An 18,442-nucleotide genomic window follows, 5' to 3' on the forward strand; every position below is an offset into this window, starting at 1 on the left:
GTGTTGCCCAGCAACAGCCCCAAAACATCACTGATCTAGAGGAGATCTGCATGGAGGAATGGGCCAAAATACCAGCAACAGTGTGTGAAAACCTTGCGAAGACTTACAGAAAACGTTTGACCTCTGTCATTGCCAACAAAGGGTATATAACAAAGTATTGAGATAAACTTTTGTTATTGACCAAATACTTATGTTCCACCATAATTTGCAAATAAATTCATTAAAAATCCTACAATGTGATTTTCTGGATTTTTTTTTCTCATTTTGTCTGTCATAGTTGAAGTGTACCTATGATGAAAATTACAGGCCTCTCTCATCTTTTGAAGTGGGAGAACTTGCACAATTGGTGGCTGACTAAATACTTTTTTGCCCCACTGTATTAGCATTTGGAACAGAGTAGGAGGCAGTTCACTCTGGGCACGCTATTCACCCAAAAGTGATAATGCTGCCCCCTATCCCAAAAGAGTTTTAATTAAGCTTAAGTTATTTATGTAACTTTAGTTCTGATACAAATGTTGGGCTATATGTTTTGATTTTTAATACATTCTAAGGCTGCATGATGATCTGAAAAAAGTTGCATGAAAGGCATGAGCTCTGCTTAGTTTGTTTTTGTTTAGGCTGTACACACTTCATCAGTCTCTCATTCACAATTTGACAAGCACTTGATAATGCCTTGAATTTCCCAGCTGCATCCCGTGAGTGTGGCCGTAATGCCCCCTAAAAAAATCCATGCCTTTAGCGGACAATGGCTGCAATAATTATAATCCCCTTTTCCCGGCTGCGTGCTGAAGCATCTCTTACTCACATGGCTCTCCATCAGGTGATCAGGTCTTTTCTCACAGGCTACAAGTGAAGACAGACACATCAGGGACGCAACTGCGAGAGTCTGTATCCAATTCCGAGGCGCATATTGAAGATATTGGAATAAATGTCCACATTTACTTTTCGTTAGCCAACAAGATGAGCAGGCCTAACGAACAGCAAAAGCACTAGCATATGTCAATCTACTATCCCCCATAGTACAAAGGTTGACCTATTCTATTCTGTGCAATAATTACATATTACAAACATAGTCTGGGACAGTTATGGGATGCGATAGATCCCAAATTAATACAACCACTAGCATTAAAAAAATCTGTTTTAAGCAATGAGGCTGACACAACAAATGAGAATGTTTAACTTAAAATGTTAATAAACTATTAGGTTATTTCTTCACATTATAAACGCAGCAATGCGCACAATGTTAGTAGGCTACAGTGCCTTGCGAAAGTATTCGGCCCCCTTGAACTTTGCGACCTTTTGCCACATTTCAGGCTTCAAACATAAAGATATAAAACTGTATTTTTTTGTGAAGAATCAACAACAAGTGGGACACAATCATGAAGTGGAACGACATTTATTGGATATTTCAAACTTTTTTAACAAATCAAAAACTGAAAAATTGGGCGTGCAAAATCATTCAGCCCCCTTAAGTTAATACTTTGTAGCGCCACCTTTTGCTGTGATTACAGCTGTAAGTCGCTTGGGGTATGTCTCTATCAGTTTTGCACATCGAGAGACTGAATTTTTTTCCCATTCCTCCTTGCAAATCAGCTCGAGCTCAGTGAGGTTGGATGGAGAGCATTTGTGAACAGCAGTTTTCAGTTCTTTCCACAGATTCTCGATTGGATTCAGGTCTGGACTTTGACTTGGCCATTCTAACACATGGATATGTTTATGTTTGAACCATTCCATTGTAGATTACTGTACATTTCCTTGAATTTGTTCTCGACTTGGGGACTGTGAAAGACCCTTGGTGGCATGTCTGGTGGAGAAAGTGTGTGTGTCAGTGCTGTGTTTAAGTTGACTATGCAAACAATTTGGAATTTCCAACACATTAATGTTTCTTATAAAAACAAGAAGAGATGCGGTCCGTCTTTCCTCAACTCTTAGCCAAGAGAGACTGGCATGCATATTATTGATATTTGCCCTCTCATTACAATGAAGAGCAACATGTGGAGCACTGTTCTGGGCCAACTGCAGCGTAACTAGGTCCTTCTTTGCAGAACTTGACCATATGACAGGACAATAATCAAGATAAACTAGAGCCTGCAAGACTTGCTTTGTGGAGTGTGGTGTCAAAAAAGCAGAGGATCTCTTTATCACGGCCAGACCTCTCCCTATCTTTACAACCATTTAATCAATATGTTTTGACTATGAAGGTTTACAATCTAAGGTTAAACTAAGTAATTTAGTCTCCTCAACTTATCCAACAGCCACACCATTAATTACCAGATTCAGCTGAGGTCTAGAACTTAGGGAGATTTGTACCAAATACATTGCTCTTAGTTGTAGAGAGTATAGGACCAGTTTATTATTGGTCACCCATTATAAAACTGACTGCAACTATTTGTTTAGGGTTGCAGTGATTTCACTAGCTGTGGTTGCTGACACTTATTGGGTGTTGAATCATCAGTATACATGGACACATAGGCTTGGTAAAAAAAAAGGTGACAGGTCATTGGTAAAAATAGAAAAGAGTAGAGGGCCAAGAGAGCTGCCCTGCAGTACACCACACTTCACATGTTTAACATTAGAGAATCTTCCATTAAAGAAAACCCTCTGTGTTCTATTGGATAGATTGCCGTATCATGGATTCAGAGCTGAGGTTGAAAAGCTACAAGACATACGTTTTTTCAACAACAGGTTATGGTCAATAAAATCAAAGGCAGCACTGAAATCTAACACTACAGGTACCGCAATCTTGTTATTATCAATTTATTTCAACCAATCATCAGTAATGTGTGTCAGTTGACTGCCCTTCTCGATAAGCATGCTGAAAGTCTGTTGTTAATTTGTGTACAGAGAAATAACATTGTATTTGGTCAAACACAATTTCTTCCAACAGTTTGCGAAGACCTGGCAGCGAGCTGATAGGTCAGCTGTTAGAACCAGTAAAGGCCGCTTCAACATTCTTGGGTAGCAGAATGACTTTGGCTTTCCTCCACGCCTGAAGAAAAAAACTTTCCTCTATACTCATATTAAAGATATGACATACAGTATAGGATAGGGTTTTTAGACTAAGAGTCTACCCTCCTCACTAGCTTTCCATGTAAGTTGTCAACGCCAGGAGGTTTGTCATTATTGATTGATAACAATACTTGTCCACCTCTTTTTACAAAATTCAAACTTCAATGCTTTTCTTTCATTATTTTTCATGGTTTTATGCATGAGATGGCTCACTGTTCGTTGCTGGCATGTCCTGCCTAAGTTTGCCCACTAATCATTAAAATAATTGGCAACATGAAATGGTTAAGTGAAGAATAAGCCATCTGATTGGATGAAATACGGAGTTGAATTGGTCTTTCTGCCCATCATTTCATATGAAGTACTATTTCCATCGTTCTGTCCATCATTGATCTTGGCTTCATAATACAATTCCTTCTTTTTTTGGAATAGGGTGTTATTTCAGACACGCTCCAGGAATCCCACCACACCACAGCGATCACATCATTATGTGCACGACAACGGCATGACGACAGAGGGAGCACAGTGTGGCAGCCAAAACAAGCCCTTTCTAATGGCCTTGGCCATAAAGCTTTCAGCCGTCCAACGTGATAAAATTATTGGTGGCTTTCCTGCAGAGAGAAAGGTGAATGGTCCACTCTTTTCTCCAGTGCTTGTCTGCTGTGCTGGGATTGCCTTTTTTTAGCCTTGCCTCTGGCTCTGAGCTACACAGACCAAGACAGAGACACACAGAGACCCAGACCACACACAGCGAGTGCTGCTGGGTCTGTGAGGAGGTACAGGCTCAGGCTACCATGCTGTGCACAGCACTCTATCCCCAGTCCCACTGTTTTACAAAGCTGGGTGTCATTCAAAACAGGAACCTTTTCAGTGTCCTTTATATGATGCTTTAATTGTATAGGTGAAGCCACCTTTTCAATGTGGTGAAGGTATTTGTTCTGATTAGGAATAACTGGCATAGTATTAATCAGTGATTAATTATCTATAACCAATGATATGGATCAATAATCACGCTACTGTTAACCATTAATCAGTATGATGAGGTAATGCTCTGCAATACATTGTTTATTTCATGGCAGTAAAGGGTTAATCAACAACCCGCGCACAGGCTACTACTCTACTGTCTACTACCCTACGGGCTTCTACTCTACAGGCTCCTACTCTACAGGCTACTACCCTACGGGCTCCTACTCTACAGGCTCCTACTCTACAGTCTCCTACTCTACAGGCTCCTACTCTACAGGCTACTATCCTACAGGCTACTAGTCTTTGGGCTACTACTACTACCATTTAGGCTACTCCTACTACCCTACAGGCTACTACCCTAAAGGCTACTACTCTACAGGCTACTACCCTACAGGCTACTACTCTACAGGCTGCTACCCTACAGGCTACTACTACTACCCTACAGAAAAACCCTATCATAAGATCCAAGATGGCAGCATGTCAAGTTGTTTGTCTGTGACTAGTAGATTTTAACCGACTAATAACCTACTCATTTATGGTGGAGCAAATCCACAATTTCCTTGCTGTGTAGTACAAACAATTTTGTTTTGCTGGTGTAAAGATCGTGGGTCTCCCTCAACTCGGGCACATATTTTTTCCGCTATTTGCACTTCTTTACTTGAAGTTTACCAAAGTAACCCTCTCTCTGGATGGCCTGGGTTCTATCCTCAGCTCTCCGCCTGGCTGTCAGAGGCAGCTCAACAATCCCCAACACGTTCTCTCAATCGACCCCCACACCCAATCTACTCACACGTGCACACACTCATACATTCACACAGTCCTGCTCTCCCCTTACCTTTCCTTGGCCTCTATTTCTTACATCTCTCAGAGAAAATGTCCATTTTCGTGGTATTGCTTTGTTCACTGACTTTACTGAACTCTGGAGAAAATGAACATTGTCCGATGTACTCACACAGCCACAGCGACAATGTGCTCTCCCATCTATTAGACATTTTGTCTGCGGTACCTCGCTCTTTTCCACACAGTCCACTTGTCCAAGTGCGGATGCATTTGTGATTTTATTTATCCTTTATTTAACTAGGCAAGTCAGTTAAGAACAAATTCTTATTTACAATGACGGCCTACCGGGGAACAGGTGGGTTAACTGCCTTGTTCAGGGGCAGAATGACAGAATTGTACCTTGTCAGATCAGGGATTCGATCCACTAGGCTACCTGCCGCCCCAGATCTATGATGATGTGTACAGTACGAACTTGTGTCACTAACAAAGTCTAATGGTTTCAAATGACTGTTTTGTATTGTCTGGAAACTCACTTGTAGAATTCGCTTGCAGTAGGTCTCTAAAAAAAGAGAAGCCGTGCAAGGTCATTAAACAGAGGTACCTACTTATTCTTCTATTGTTGATATTTTTTATTTGTTATTTAACCTTTAATTTAATGTTGATATCATGGTAAAGTGCAACCTAAAACCCTGGCCCTTATGTGCAATGTCTCCAACCCCCCTCTGATTTTAAATCTAGATCTGGTTTTAGTAAGTAGCCTGTTGTCAAAAATTGATGGGGTTAGGACTTGGGCTAAATACACTGATGCTGATGTAATTGTGTTTTCTGAAACCTGACTCCGCAAGTCTGTTCTTGATAAGAATATTTGTATAAATGGTTACAATGTGTATCGCACTGATCGAGTTAAGAAAGATGGGGGTGTGGCTATATATGTAAAGACTAAATTCCTTGTAAGTGTGGCAAAGTCTGTAACTATTTGTAAACAGTTGAAATGTTTTGCTTTGAATCTTGAGGTTTCAAAGGGCCTCTCTATAACTGTGATAGGCTGTTATAGACCCCCCTCTGCTCTCTGTATCTGTGATTGGCTGTTAATCCCCCTTTGTCTCTCGGTGATGCATTTTCTTCTCTGATGAACCTTATGTCTAAACTTCTTTACAGTGAAATGATCTTCATTGGTGAACTCAACTGGTGTTGGTTGAAGCCGGTGTCTGATGATTTTAAAATGTTTTGTAATTCTATGAATCTTACCCAGTTGATTAACTCACCCTCTCGCCCAAATCTTAAATGTCCAGAGAAATCTACCCTGATTGAATTTATATTGACAAATGTATCACATAAATATTCTGGTGTTTTTTGTAATGATTTAAGTGACCATTGTGCTGTTGTTGCTGTTAGAAATACTAAGGTTCCTAAGACAAACCCACGCTTTCTTCATAAGAGGAATTTTAAGAGTTTTAATGAGCAGGCTTTCTTTCATGATTTGTTTTATTTTGACTGGAGCAGATTGAGTTTATTCCTGATGTGGAAACTGCCAGGAAATTCTTTCATTATGTTTTTTTCCAAACAGTAAACAAACATGCCCCATTCCACAGGTTCAGAGTTAAAGGGAGAGATAATCCATGGTTTTCGTCTGAGCTGTTTTGTATTATTCACAAACGTAGTCTAGCCTGGGCTAAAGCAAGAAAATTATGTTTTGATACTGATTGGCTTCTTTTTTAGGCAGTTCCGAAAACAAGTGTTATTCTTTTCTCAGGAAGACCAAGTCTGAATATTTTATGTCTGTTACCACTGATAACCTGAATGACCATAGAATGTTTTGAAGGCTATTAAGTCTATGTCTGGTAACAGTAATGTTAATGAATTACCGTCATGTGTATTGAAGGACTCTGTTGCTGTATATGACAAAACTGAAATGCTGAATTGTTTCAATGAGCACTTTGTATCATCTGGTAGGCTGTTTGAGTCAGTGTCCTCTGTCTCTGTACAGCCCTGTGTGGATGAACCAGTGAGAGCTGGTCAAACATGTAGCTTTTTGTCATTCTCAGTGCAGGCGGTACATAAAGCCCTGAAATCCTTAGATCAGAGAAAGCCTGCAGGTCCTGATCTTCTTGATCCCTGCTTTTTAAAACTGTCAGCTGATTTCATAGCTGAACCACTTACATATCTGTTCAATCTAACCCTGGAATGTAATGAAATTCCAAAGATCTGGAAATCAGCATTTGTCTTACCACTTTTAAAAGGGCACTTTGAAAAGGGGGAGATCCAACTCTTTTAAATAATTATAGGCCAATCTCAAAGCTGTCACCCCTGGCGAAAATACTTGAAACTCTTGTTAGTGAACAGCTAAAAGAGTTTTATATAGTAACTCTTTTTTCAATGTACCAATCAAACTTCAGGAAGAAGCATAGCACAATTACAGCAGCCATGAAGGTTTTAACTGATATCACGGAATCCCTTGACAAAAAACAGCACTGTGTCTCACTTTTTATTGATCTCTCTAAATCTTTTGATACATTTGATCATGCTATACTGAGGCAGAGATTGTCGAGCGTAGGTCTTTCAGAGTATGCAGTTGCATGGTTTTCTAACTATCTGTCGGATAGAACTCACGGCACTCAATTTGATGGGCTCGTGTCTGTTAAATTGTCTGTCTGTAATGGTGTGCCCCAGGGCTCTGTACTTGGTCCCATCTTATTCACTATTTATATTAATAATTTAGACAAAAATGTGCAAAATGTACAACTTCACTTTCATGTTGATGATACGTTTTTTTATTGTTGTGTCTCGTCTCTCACAAAAGCTTTCCAGAACATGCAAACTGCTTTTTATACTGTTCAACATACCTTGTGTCAATGGAAGCTTAACCTCAATACTGATTAAACTAAAATAATGGTGTTTTCTAAAGCAAGAAATAGACCTCTGAACCTTTCACCTATTACTACCCGTCAGGGCAATGAGATTGACACTGTAATCTCATATAAATATCTTGGAATTTTAATTGATGACAACCTCTCTTTTAAATTGCATATTCAACAATTTACAAAAAAATTGAAGCTGAAATTGGGATTTTATTTTAGGAATAAGGCCTGTTTTTCTTTTGAAGCCAGAAGGAGGCTAGTGTCAGCTACATTTATGCCTTTACTAGACTATGAGATCAATTGACACCCTTTACCATGGAGCATTGACATGTATTTTAAACTGCAAAACCCTTAAGCATCACTGGACTTTATATACCTGGGTTGTCTGGTAAATAAAGTGCACTTGTAGGCTCAGTCACTGGGATTCTTCTATTTACAATGCCATTTTGTGTTTACTACCATTTTTGGGGGGCATTTTTATTGTTCAGAAATGTGGTGGGTACTCTCTTCATTTGCAGGACTTTATCCTGCTAACTGAATTTGACGAAAGGGCTTTATTGTACTCTGCGTCATCGGCTTGGAACACCTTACAAAATAATTTTAAACTGGAAGAACTTGTCACGATTTGTGTTTTTAAATCATTGATGAAGGATTTTAAGGCTGATTCCCTGACCTTTCAATGTTTTTAATTAGCTGTTTTAGGATTTTGTTATACTCTTGTGAATTCTCTGTTTTTTTATTAGATTGCCTGTAGTTTTTAATCTTGTCTGTCTATAATTGTGTAATGACTTGGTGCAGACTATCTTGACCAGGAAGCTCGAGAAAAACAGATTTCAAATCTCAATGAGCCCTTCCTGGTTAAATGAGGGGAAATAAAATAAAAAATTCAGGCCACTACCCTACAGGCTACTACTACTACACAACAGATACAACTACTACCCTACAGGATCCTAATCCACAGGCTACTACTCTACAAGCTACTACTACTACTCTACAGGCTACTACTCTGCTAGCTACTTCAACTAACCTGCAGGCTACTACTCTACAGGCTACTACTCCACAGGCTTCTACTACTACGCTACAGGCTACTAATACTACTCTACAGGCTACTACCCTACAGGAAACAGCTCTACAGACTACAACTCTACAGGCCACTACTACTACCATACAGGCTACTACTCTACAGGCTTCTACTACTACGCTACAGGCTACTAATACTACTCTACAGGCTACTACCCTACAGGAAACAGCTCTACAGACTACAACTCTACAGGCCACTACTACTACCATACAGGCTACAACTCTACAGGCTACTACTACTACCCTACAGGCTACCACTACTACCCCAAAGGCTACAACTCTACAAGATAATACAACTACTCTACAAGCTACTGCTCTAATGGCTACTACTCAACAGAATACTACTACTACTCTACAGGTCACTACTACGACCATAAAGGATACAACTCCACAGGCTACTAACCTACAGGCTACAACTCTACAGACTACTACTCTACAGGCCACTACTACGACCATAAAGGATACAACTCTACAGGCTACTACCCTGACAGGCTACAACTCTACAGACTACTACTCTACTACTCCATAAGCTACTACCCTACAGGCAACCACTCCACATGCTACTACCATACAGGCCCTAGGGTACCCTAAAGGCTACTGCTACTACCATAGAGGCTACAACCCTAACGGCTACTACTCTGCAGGCTACTACTTTACAAGCTACTACCCTACAGGCAACTACTCTACAGGCTACTACCCTACAGGCTAACACTAATACCCTACAGGCTACTACTACTAACATATAGGCTACTACTGTACAGGCTACTACACTACAGGGTACTACTACCACTCTACAGGCTACAACTATACTACTACTCTACAGGCAATGACTCTGCAGGCTACTACTTTACAGGCTACTACCCTACAGGCAACTACTCTACAGGCTACTACCCTACAGGCTAACACTAATATCCTACAGGCTAACACTAATACCCTACAGGCTAACACTAATACCCTACAGGCTAACACTAATACCCTACAGGCTAACACTAATACCCTACAGGCTAACACTAATACCCTACAGGCTAACTCTAATACCCTACAGGCTAACACTAATACCCTACAGGCTAACACTAATACCCTACAGGCTAACACTAATACCCTACAGGCTAACACTAATACCCTACAGGCTAACACTAATACCCTACAGGCTAACACTAATACCCTACAGGCTAACACTAATACCCTACAGGCTAGCACTAATACCCTACAGGCTAACACTAATACCCTACAGGCTAACACTAATACCCTACAGGCTAACACTAATACCCTACAGGCTAACACTAATACCCTACAGGCTAACACTAATACCCTACAGGCTAACACTAATACCCTACAGGATAACACTAATACCCTACAGGCTAACACTAATACCCTACAGGCTAACACTAATACCCTACAGGCTAACACTAATACCCTACAGGCTAACACTAATACCCTACAGGCTAACACTAATACCCTACAGGCTAACACTAATACCCTACAGGCTAACACTAATACCCTACAGGCTAAAACTAATACCCTACAGGCTAACACTAAAACCCTACAGGCTACTACTACTACTCTACAGTCTAATATTACTACCCGACAGACTACTACACCACAGTCTGCTATTACTAGTCTACAAGCTACTACTACTACTAATCTACAGGCTAATACTCTACAGAATACAACTACTACTCTACTACTCCATAAGCTACAACTCTACAGGCTACTACTCTACAGGTCACTACTACGACCATAAAGGATACAACTCTACAGGCTACTACCCTACAGTCTAATATTACTACTCTACTACTCCATAAGCTACAACTCTACAGACTACTACTCTACAGGCTACTACCCTACAGTCTAATATTACTACTCTACTACTCCATAAGCTACAACTCTACAGACTACTACTCTACAGGCTACTACCCTACAGGCTACTACCCTACAGGCTACTACCATACAGGCTACCACTCTACAGGCTACTACTACTACCATACAGGCTACTACTCTACAGGCTACTACTACTATTTCACAGGCTACTACCATACAGGCGACTACTACTATTCTACAGGCTACTACTCTACCCTACAGGCTACAACTCTACAGTCAATTACTACTCTACAGGCTTCTACCACTATTCTATAGGCTACTACTACTACTACTCTACAAGCTACTACTACTACCCTACAGGCTACTACGCTACAGGCTACTACGTTACATGCTACTGCTTTACAGGCTACTACTACTACTCTACAGGCTACTACTACTACCCTAAAAGCTACTACTCTACAGGCTACTACTGCTACTATACTGCTACTATACAGTATAGTAGCAGTAGCAGCAGGCTACTACTGCTACTATACTGCTACTATACAGGCTACAACTCTGCAGGCTACTACTCCACCGGAGCCTTATTAATGAAAAAGATAATCTAAGATACCAAAATGCTGGTAGTTTTTGGTAATCTTTACTTGTAAAGTTTCCAGTAACAACCCTCCCTTTACGACCCTACTGTTGGGAAGGGCATGCAAGTTAAGCGGTTCACTTTACTTGTGTGTGTGTAACAAATAAATCTTGAAACTACTTACTCTCTGTCAATGACCAGGCAGGTGACAGCTTCAGCAGCGATCACATTAGCCGTCCTGATGTCCTCGCTGTGGGGAGACAAAGTGACAACACATCAGTCAAAAGTATACCCACATTCCTCACTCTTGGACGTAAGTCACTGTTCATTCAAAAAGTAATATTCATGTTAAATTCTAGTTAGATTTAGCCTTAAGGGAATAATGTTGTCGAAAAATGTGAATACGGAATTACAAACATAGCATTCAACACATCCTATAAATTGTAAATTGTCATGATCGTAATCTCTACAGTTATCTATGCTGTCATTGGAATCCCCTTCACCGTAACCTGAAGAAGTCTTCCCCAATCACTTTAATCTGTGTCAGTGGTATCTATAATGACCTGCGATCCACCTGTGAAAACGTCCACACACTCTCTTAAACGCACACACACACACACACACACACACACACACACACACACACACACACACACACACACACCAGTCTGGCACTAGCTCAACTGATATTAGTCTGAGGGAGAGAGAGGGTCTTCTCCTAAATGATGCTTGTGAAAGGTCACATCCAGCAGCTGTGCAGCATGATAATTACAGTGAGGTGAAAGGGTTAATAACACACTGTCCATCAACACAGAGGGGATGGTACTTTAGAGCTACAACACATTGCTGAAAGAGGCTATCTATTGTAGGTTTTCCTGAGCCTAGAGTACCAGTAAATTGTTATCCCTAAAGAGCATCAACTGCAAGATATCAGTAAGAGACAAATACAGTGCCTTGCGAAAGTATTCGGCCCCTTTGAACTTTGCGACCTTTTGCCACATTTCAGGCTTCAAACATAAAGATATAAAACTGTATTTTTTTGTGAAGAATCAACTACAAGTGGGACACAATCATGAAGTGGAACGACATTTATTGGATATTTCAAACTTTTTTAACAAATCAAAAACGGAAAAATTGGGAGTGCAAAATTATTCAGCCCCCTTAAGTTAATACTTTGTAGCGCCACCTTTTGCTGCGATTACAGCTGTAAGTCGCTTGGGGTATGTCTCTATCAGTTTTGCACATCGAGAGACTGACATTTTTTCCCATTCCTCCTTGCAAAACAGCTCGAGCTCAGTGAGGTTGGATGGAGAGCATTTGTGAACAGCAGTTTTCAGTTCTTTCCACAGATTCTCGATTGGATTCAGGTCTGGACTTTGACTTGGCCATTCTAACACCTGGATATGTTTATTTTTGAACCATTCCATTGTAGATTTTGCTTTATGTTTTGGATCATTGTCTTGTTGGAAGACAAATCTCCGTCCCAGTCTCAGGTCTTTTGCAGACTCCATCAGGTTTTCTTCCAGAATGGTCCTGTATTTGGCTCCATCCATCTTCCCATCAATTTTAACCATCTTCCCTGTCCCTGCTGAAGAAAAGCAGGCCGAAACCATGATGCTGCCACAACCATGTTTGACAGTGGGGATGGTGTGTTCAGCTGTGTTGCTTTTACGCCAAACATAACGTTTTGCATTGTTGCCAAAAAGTTCAATTTTGGTTTCATCTGACCAGAGCACCTTTTCCACATGTTTGGTGTGTCTCCCAGGTGGCTTGTGGCAAACTTTAAACAACACTTTTTATGGATATCTTTAAGAAATGGCTTTCTTCTTGCCACTCTTCCATAAAGGCCAGATTTGTGCAATATACGACTGATTGTTGTCCTATGGACAGAGTCTCCCACCTCAGCTGTAGATCTCTGCAGTTCATCCAGAGTGATCATGGGCCTCTTGGCTGCATCTCTGATCAGTCTTCTCCTTGTATGAGCTGAAAGTTTAGAGGGACGGCCAGGTCTTGGTAGATTTGCAGTGGTCTGATACTCCTTCCATTTCAATATTATCGCTTGCACAGTGCTCCTTGGGATGTTTAAAGCTTGGGAAATCTTTTTGTATCCAAATCCGGCTTTAAACTTCTTCACAACAGTATCTCGGACCTGCCTGGTGTGTTCCTTGTTCTTCATGATGCTCTCTGCGCTTTTAACGGACCTCTGAGACTATCACAGTGCAGGTGCATTTATACAGAGACTTGATTACACACAGGTGGATTGTATTTATCATCATTAGTCATTTAGGTCAACATTGGATCATTCAGAGATCCTCACTGAACTTCTGGAGAGAGTTTGCTGCACTGAAAGTAAAGGGGCTGAATAATTTTGCACGCCCAATTTTTCAGTTTTTGATTTGTTAAAAAAGTTTGAAATATCCAATAAATGTCGCTCCACTTCATGATTGTGTCCCACTTGTTATTGATTCTTCACAAAAAAATACAGTTTTATATCTTTATGTTTGAAGCCTGAAATGTGGCAAAAGGTCGCAAAGTTCAAAGGGGCCGAATACTTTCGCAAGGCACTGTATACCATGAGACCACTTCCGAAGACTATTAGACTAAGTTCTTATTGGTGGATGCAAGTAACTGCATGTAGTGTATATCGCATCACTGAATGGGGGATGCCCAGATGATTTCATAACGAACCAAAAATAACAGAACGGTGGCCGAGCGAACACCTTGCTAGTAATACCATACAGCATACAACATTAATTGACATGAATTCAATATGGTTATGTATACCATGGCATTGTTGAATACTTGCTTGTGATTGGCTTGAGTGGCATTCTAGAGCATGCATTATGAACACATTTCTAATGGCAAATGAACACATTTCTAGCAGCAAATCTGTTAAATTATAGACATGGAAGAAACATTCCTCCATGTGTCATAGGATACCGAGACACCCCCATCTGATACCCCATCTTCCATGCAATCAGCTGGCTGCCCTGAGCTGTCCAGTCCAGACTGTCTCCATGGACCATACCAGTGAGACCAGGTGTATTCTTCTAGGGGATTTGACAGAACTATCTGGTGACAGAGGGGAAAAGGGAGACGGAGAGAGGGAAGAATGAGAGGGGAATATCCAGCCCAGTGTAACAAATGAGCCCTCTAATAGACAGACCAGGGAGAACAGCTGTGATTTCCCCCACTGCTCATGGACGAGGCAACAATTCCCTGGACTTCACAAGAACATGCTGGGATTCAAAAGGCTTAGGCTGAGGTGGCCATTTCACACAGAATACGTCACAGTTGTTGCTAGCCGACCACCCACCTAGCCTTACACATTCATTTCAATGCTTCGGTACACAGCTGATATGTGTAAGGCGCTACCTCCCAACGAGGGAGCAGGATGCCATTCTTCAAGCCAATTAGCACGTATCATGGCAGGGAGATGGAAACATCTAGAGTACACTATAGACCACAGCTGCTATATCACCAGATACCTCCCAGTGAAATGAGAGGAGAGCTTTCTAGAGATAGGATGTCATATCATGGCAGGGAGAGAGAAGCATATCCCACATCAAACATTTTATAACTACTATGAGCTTCGAGGGAGGGTACTAGACAGGGAAATATATGTTTATTTAACATCGGCAAGTCAGTTAAGAACAAATTCTTATTTACAATGACGGTCTACACCGAGCAAACCCGGACGACGCTGGGCCAATTGCCCTATGGGACTCCTGATCATGGCTGGTTGTGATACAGCCTGGAATTGAACAAGGGTGTCTGTCGGAAGCCTCTAGCACTGAGATGCATTGCCTTAGAGAGAGACAGAGAGACAGAGAGAGAGAGACAGAGAGAGAGAGAGAAACATAGACAGAGGCAGTGAAAGTGGGCATTGATGCCGGCTAGATTGAGCCAGGCACAGCCACGCTCCAGAGATCAATTTGAGCCTTAGTAGACCGTGCCTTCACCGACGCCAATCAACAACCAGTGAGAGAGCAGCCCGGAGGAAAGGTTATGGTTGTCAATCTCACCGGAAATGTCTGCACAGAACAAAGACTAGGGGGAAATATAAATGCCATAGGCATTTAAGGCCTCAGTTTATCACAACCCAGCCAAGAAATTCCACAGATTAGGAGAGATGCCAGGAAAAACAAAGGCTTTGTAAAGTAGCTTAGAGCTGGTCAGACTGCTCATGCCAACTGCCAAACTAGCTCCGGCGAAATTAGACATTCACTCTGCTGACCAGTCTGCTCTCTTTGGCTCAGTAGCTGGAAGGCTCTGGCGATGAATTGAGCACTGATTGGTGCTAAAGATTCTTGGGCAAAGTCCAGGCAGGTACTGTATGTGTACCCATGTGTGGCTGAGAAGGAAAAAAAAAGATGCGTGTGTTTGTGTTTGAGAGAGAGAGAGAGAGAGAGAGAGGAGTCCTGACATCTCCCGTATAACCAATAATTAGCCTTAATGTGAGGGACATGGTGTTTTGTTTAAAGCAGATATGAAAGTCCACTTAGCAAACAACCTCCTCCACATCAAAGCCTGTAATCCACTTAAAACCATTTAACCACAAGGACTATAGTGCTGTCCTGTCTGTAGTCAACTCCTCACGAATCACTCCCCTCCTCCCCCAAAGCTGCTCTAGCATGCACATATCGCTAAAGATCAATGTCAGCGTCTTGGGTAAACAGCACGGCCCCTTTCTCAAGCACTGATTGATTTGCTAAACACAGTAATAATGGAGAAGACTGTGTGCTAATTAAGACAAAGGAGAGATCAAAGGGAGAGAGGCCGATTTGGAGATATAGCGTCTTTCAAAGTCTAACTAATACACCACCATAGCTCATTATGTCCTAGCTGTTCAGGGCTGTGACTGCTACTCTGGTGAACATCGAAGCAGCGTATAACAATATATCCTTGTCTTTGTTTGTTGTGGGAAAAAAACAAGAATTGTAATGCTATTAACTATCCAGAGGAAACCCCAGTGAGATACAATACATTTATTGCGTTTTCCAATTATATGGACAAAATTTAAATGGTGTTTTCAGTCTAGCAACAAAACACATACAAAGGTTACATACACTTATGTTGGAGTCATTAAAACTCGTTTTTCAACCACTCCTCAAATTTCTTGTTAATTAACAAACTATGGTTTTGGCAAGTTGGTTAGGACATCTACTTTGTGCATGACAAGTAATTTTTCCAACAATTGTTAACAGACAGATTATTTCATTTAAATTCACTGTATCACAATTCCAGTGGGGCAGAAGTTTACATACACTAAGTTGACTGTGCCTTTAAACAGCTTGGAAAATTCCAGATAATGATGTCATGGCTTTAGAAGCTTCTGATAGGCTAATTGACATCAGTTGAGTCAATTGGAGGTGTACCTGTGGATGTACTTCAAGGCCTACCTTCAAACTCATTGCCTCTTTGCTTGACATCATGGGAAAATCAAAGAAATCAGCCAAGACTTCAGAAAATACATTGTAGACCTCCACAAGTCTGGTTCATCCTTGGGAGCAATTTCCAAACGCCTGAAGGTACCACGTTCATCTGTACAAACAATAGTACGCAAGTAAAAACACCATTGGACCACGCAGCCGCCATACCACTCAGGAAGGAGACGCGTTCTGTCTCCTATAGATGAACGTACTTTGGTGAGAAAAGTGCAAATGAATCCCAGAACAACATCAAAGGACCTTGTGAGGATGCTGGAGGAAACAGGTACAAAAGTATCTATATCCACAGTAAAACAAGTCCTATATCGACATAACCTGAAAGGCCGCTTTTTGGAGAAATGTCCTCTGGTCTGATGAAACAAAAATAGATGTAACAATCGTCGCCGGGAGAAGAGGACCAAAGTGCAGCGTATTCATAATCATTTTAATAAAGATGAATACTGAACAAAAACAACAAACCGACAAACGAACAGTTCTGTAAGGTGCAACAAAAACACTAAACAGAAAATAACTACCCACAACCCATAGTGGAAAAACAGGTATGGTTCTCGATCAGAGACAACGATTGACAGCTGCCTCTGATTGGGAACCATACAAGTCCAAACATCGAAATACAACAATATAGAATGCCCACCCCAACTCACGCCCTGACCAAACTAAAATAGAGACATAAAAAGGTCAGGACATGACAATAGAACTGTTTGGCCATAATGACCATCATTATGTTTGGAGGAAAAACGGCTTGCAAGCTGAAGAACACCATCCCAACCGTGAAGCACGGGGTGGCAGCATCATGTTTTGGGAGTGCTTTGTTGTAGGAGGGACTGGTGCACTTCACAAAATAGATGGCATCATGAGGAAGGAAAATTATGTGGATATATTGAAGCTACATCTAAAGACATCAGTCAGGAAGTTAAAGCTTGGTTGCAGATGGGTCTTCCAAATGGACAATGACCCCAAGCATACTTCCAAAGTTGTGGCAAAATGGCTTAAGGACAACAAAGTCAAGGTATTGGAGTGGCCATCATAAAGCCCTGACCTCAATCCTATAGAAAATTTGTATGCAGAACTGAAAAAGCTGAACCAGCTCTGTCAGGAGGAATGGGCCAAAATTCACCCAACTTATTGTGGGAAGCTTGTGGAAGGCTACACGAAACGTTTGACCCAAGTTAAACAATTTAAAGGCATTGCTACCAAATACTAATTGAGTGTATGTAGACTTCTGACCTCCTACGAATGTGAAGCTGAAATAAATAATTCTCTCTACTATTATTCTGACATTTCACATTCTTAAAATGAAGTGTTGATCCTAACTGACCTAAGACAGGGAATTTTTACTAAATGTCAGGAATTGTGAAAAACGGAGTTTAAATGTACTTGGCTAAGGTGTATGTAAACTTCCGACGAAATTCTGTTCTCATTCTTATGCCTTAATGTGATTCATAATTGTATTATCTACATTATTCAGTAGAAAGATAATCAACTGTCTGTTTACACCTTCAGGTTTTACTTGATCTGTTCAAGCTTTCATGTACCATTCTTTCTGAAAGAGAACAGAAGCAATTTAAACTTTTAAGTTGCAGCTCTTTGAAAATGTCTACATTGGTCAGTACAAAATTGCTTTTTAATTCTGTTATGGAATTAATTGTATTTCCTATTACCACATCATTTACGGTTTCTATGCCTTTAGTTTTCCATGTGGGACAATTTATTGGTGAATTCTGAAAAGCCAAGGATTGTTCCATAGGGGTGTGTTTTTAGAGAGTGGTATTGGTTCTTGTAGGATCCGTTTCATTTTCTTCCATGTTATAGTGTTCTTAACTATGAAGTTGTTATAGTGTTCTTAACTATGAAGTTGTTATAGTGTTCTTAACTATGAAGTTGTTATAGTGTTCTTAACTATGAAG

The 18,442-nt window shown here is 40.8% G+C and overlaps 1 protein-coding gene across 3 annotated transcripts in view; it reads right to left on the minus strand.

Annotated features, from left to right (window-relative positions):
* LOC139367969 (cGMP-dependent protein kinase 1) overlaps positions 1 to 18,442 on the minus strand; it is a 182,253-nt gene that overhangs the window by 24,555 nt on the left and 139,256 nt on the right. For all 3 annotated transcript variants that reach the window (XM_071106398.1, XM_071106397.1, XM_071106396.1), the window contains exon 8: positions 11,270 to 11,335. In XM_071106398.1, coding sequence (XP_070962499.1) covers positions 11,270 to 11,335 — 66 coding nt within the window. The remainder of the gene's footprint in view (positions 1 to 11,269; positions 11,336 to 18,442) is intronic.

This window comes from Oncorhynchus clarkii, chromosome 16 (assembly GCF_045791955.1).
Source record: "Oncorhynchus clarkii lewisi isolate Uvic-CL-2024 chromosome 16, UVic_Ocla_1.0, whole genome shotgun sequence".
NCBI classification, from domain to species: Eukaryota; Metazoa; Chordata; class Actinopteri; order Salmoniformes; family Salmonidae; genus Oncorhynchus; species Oncorhynchus clarkii.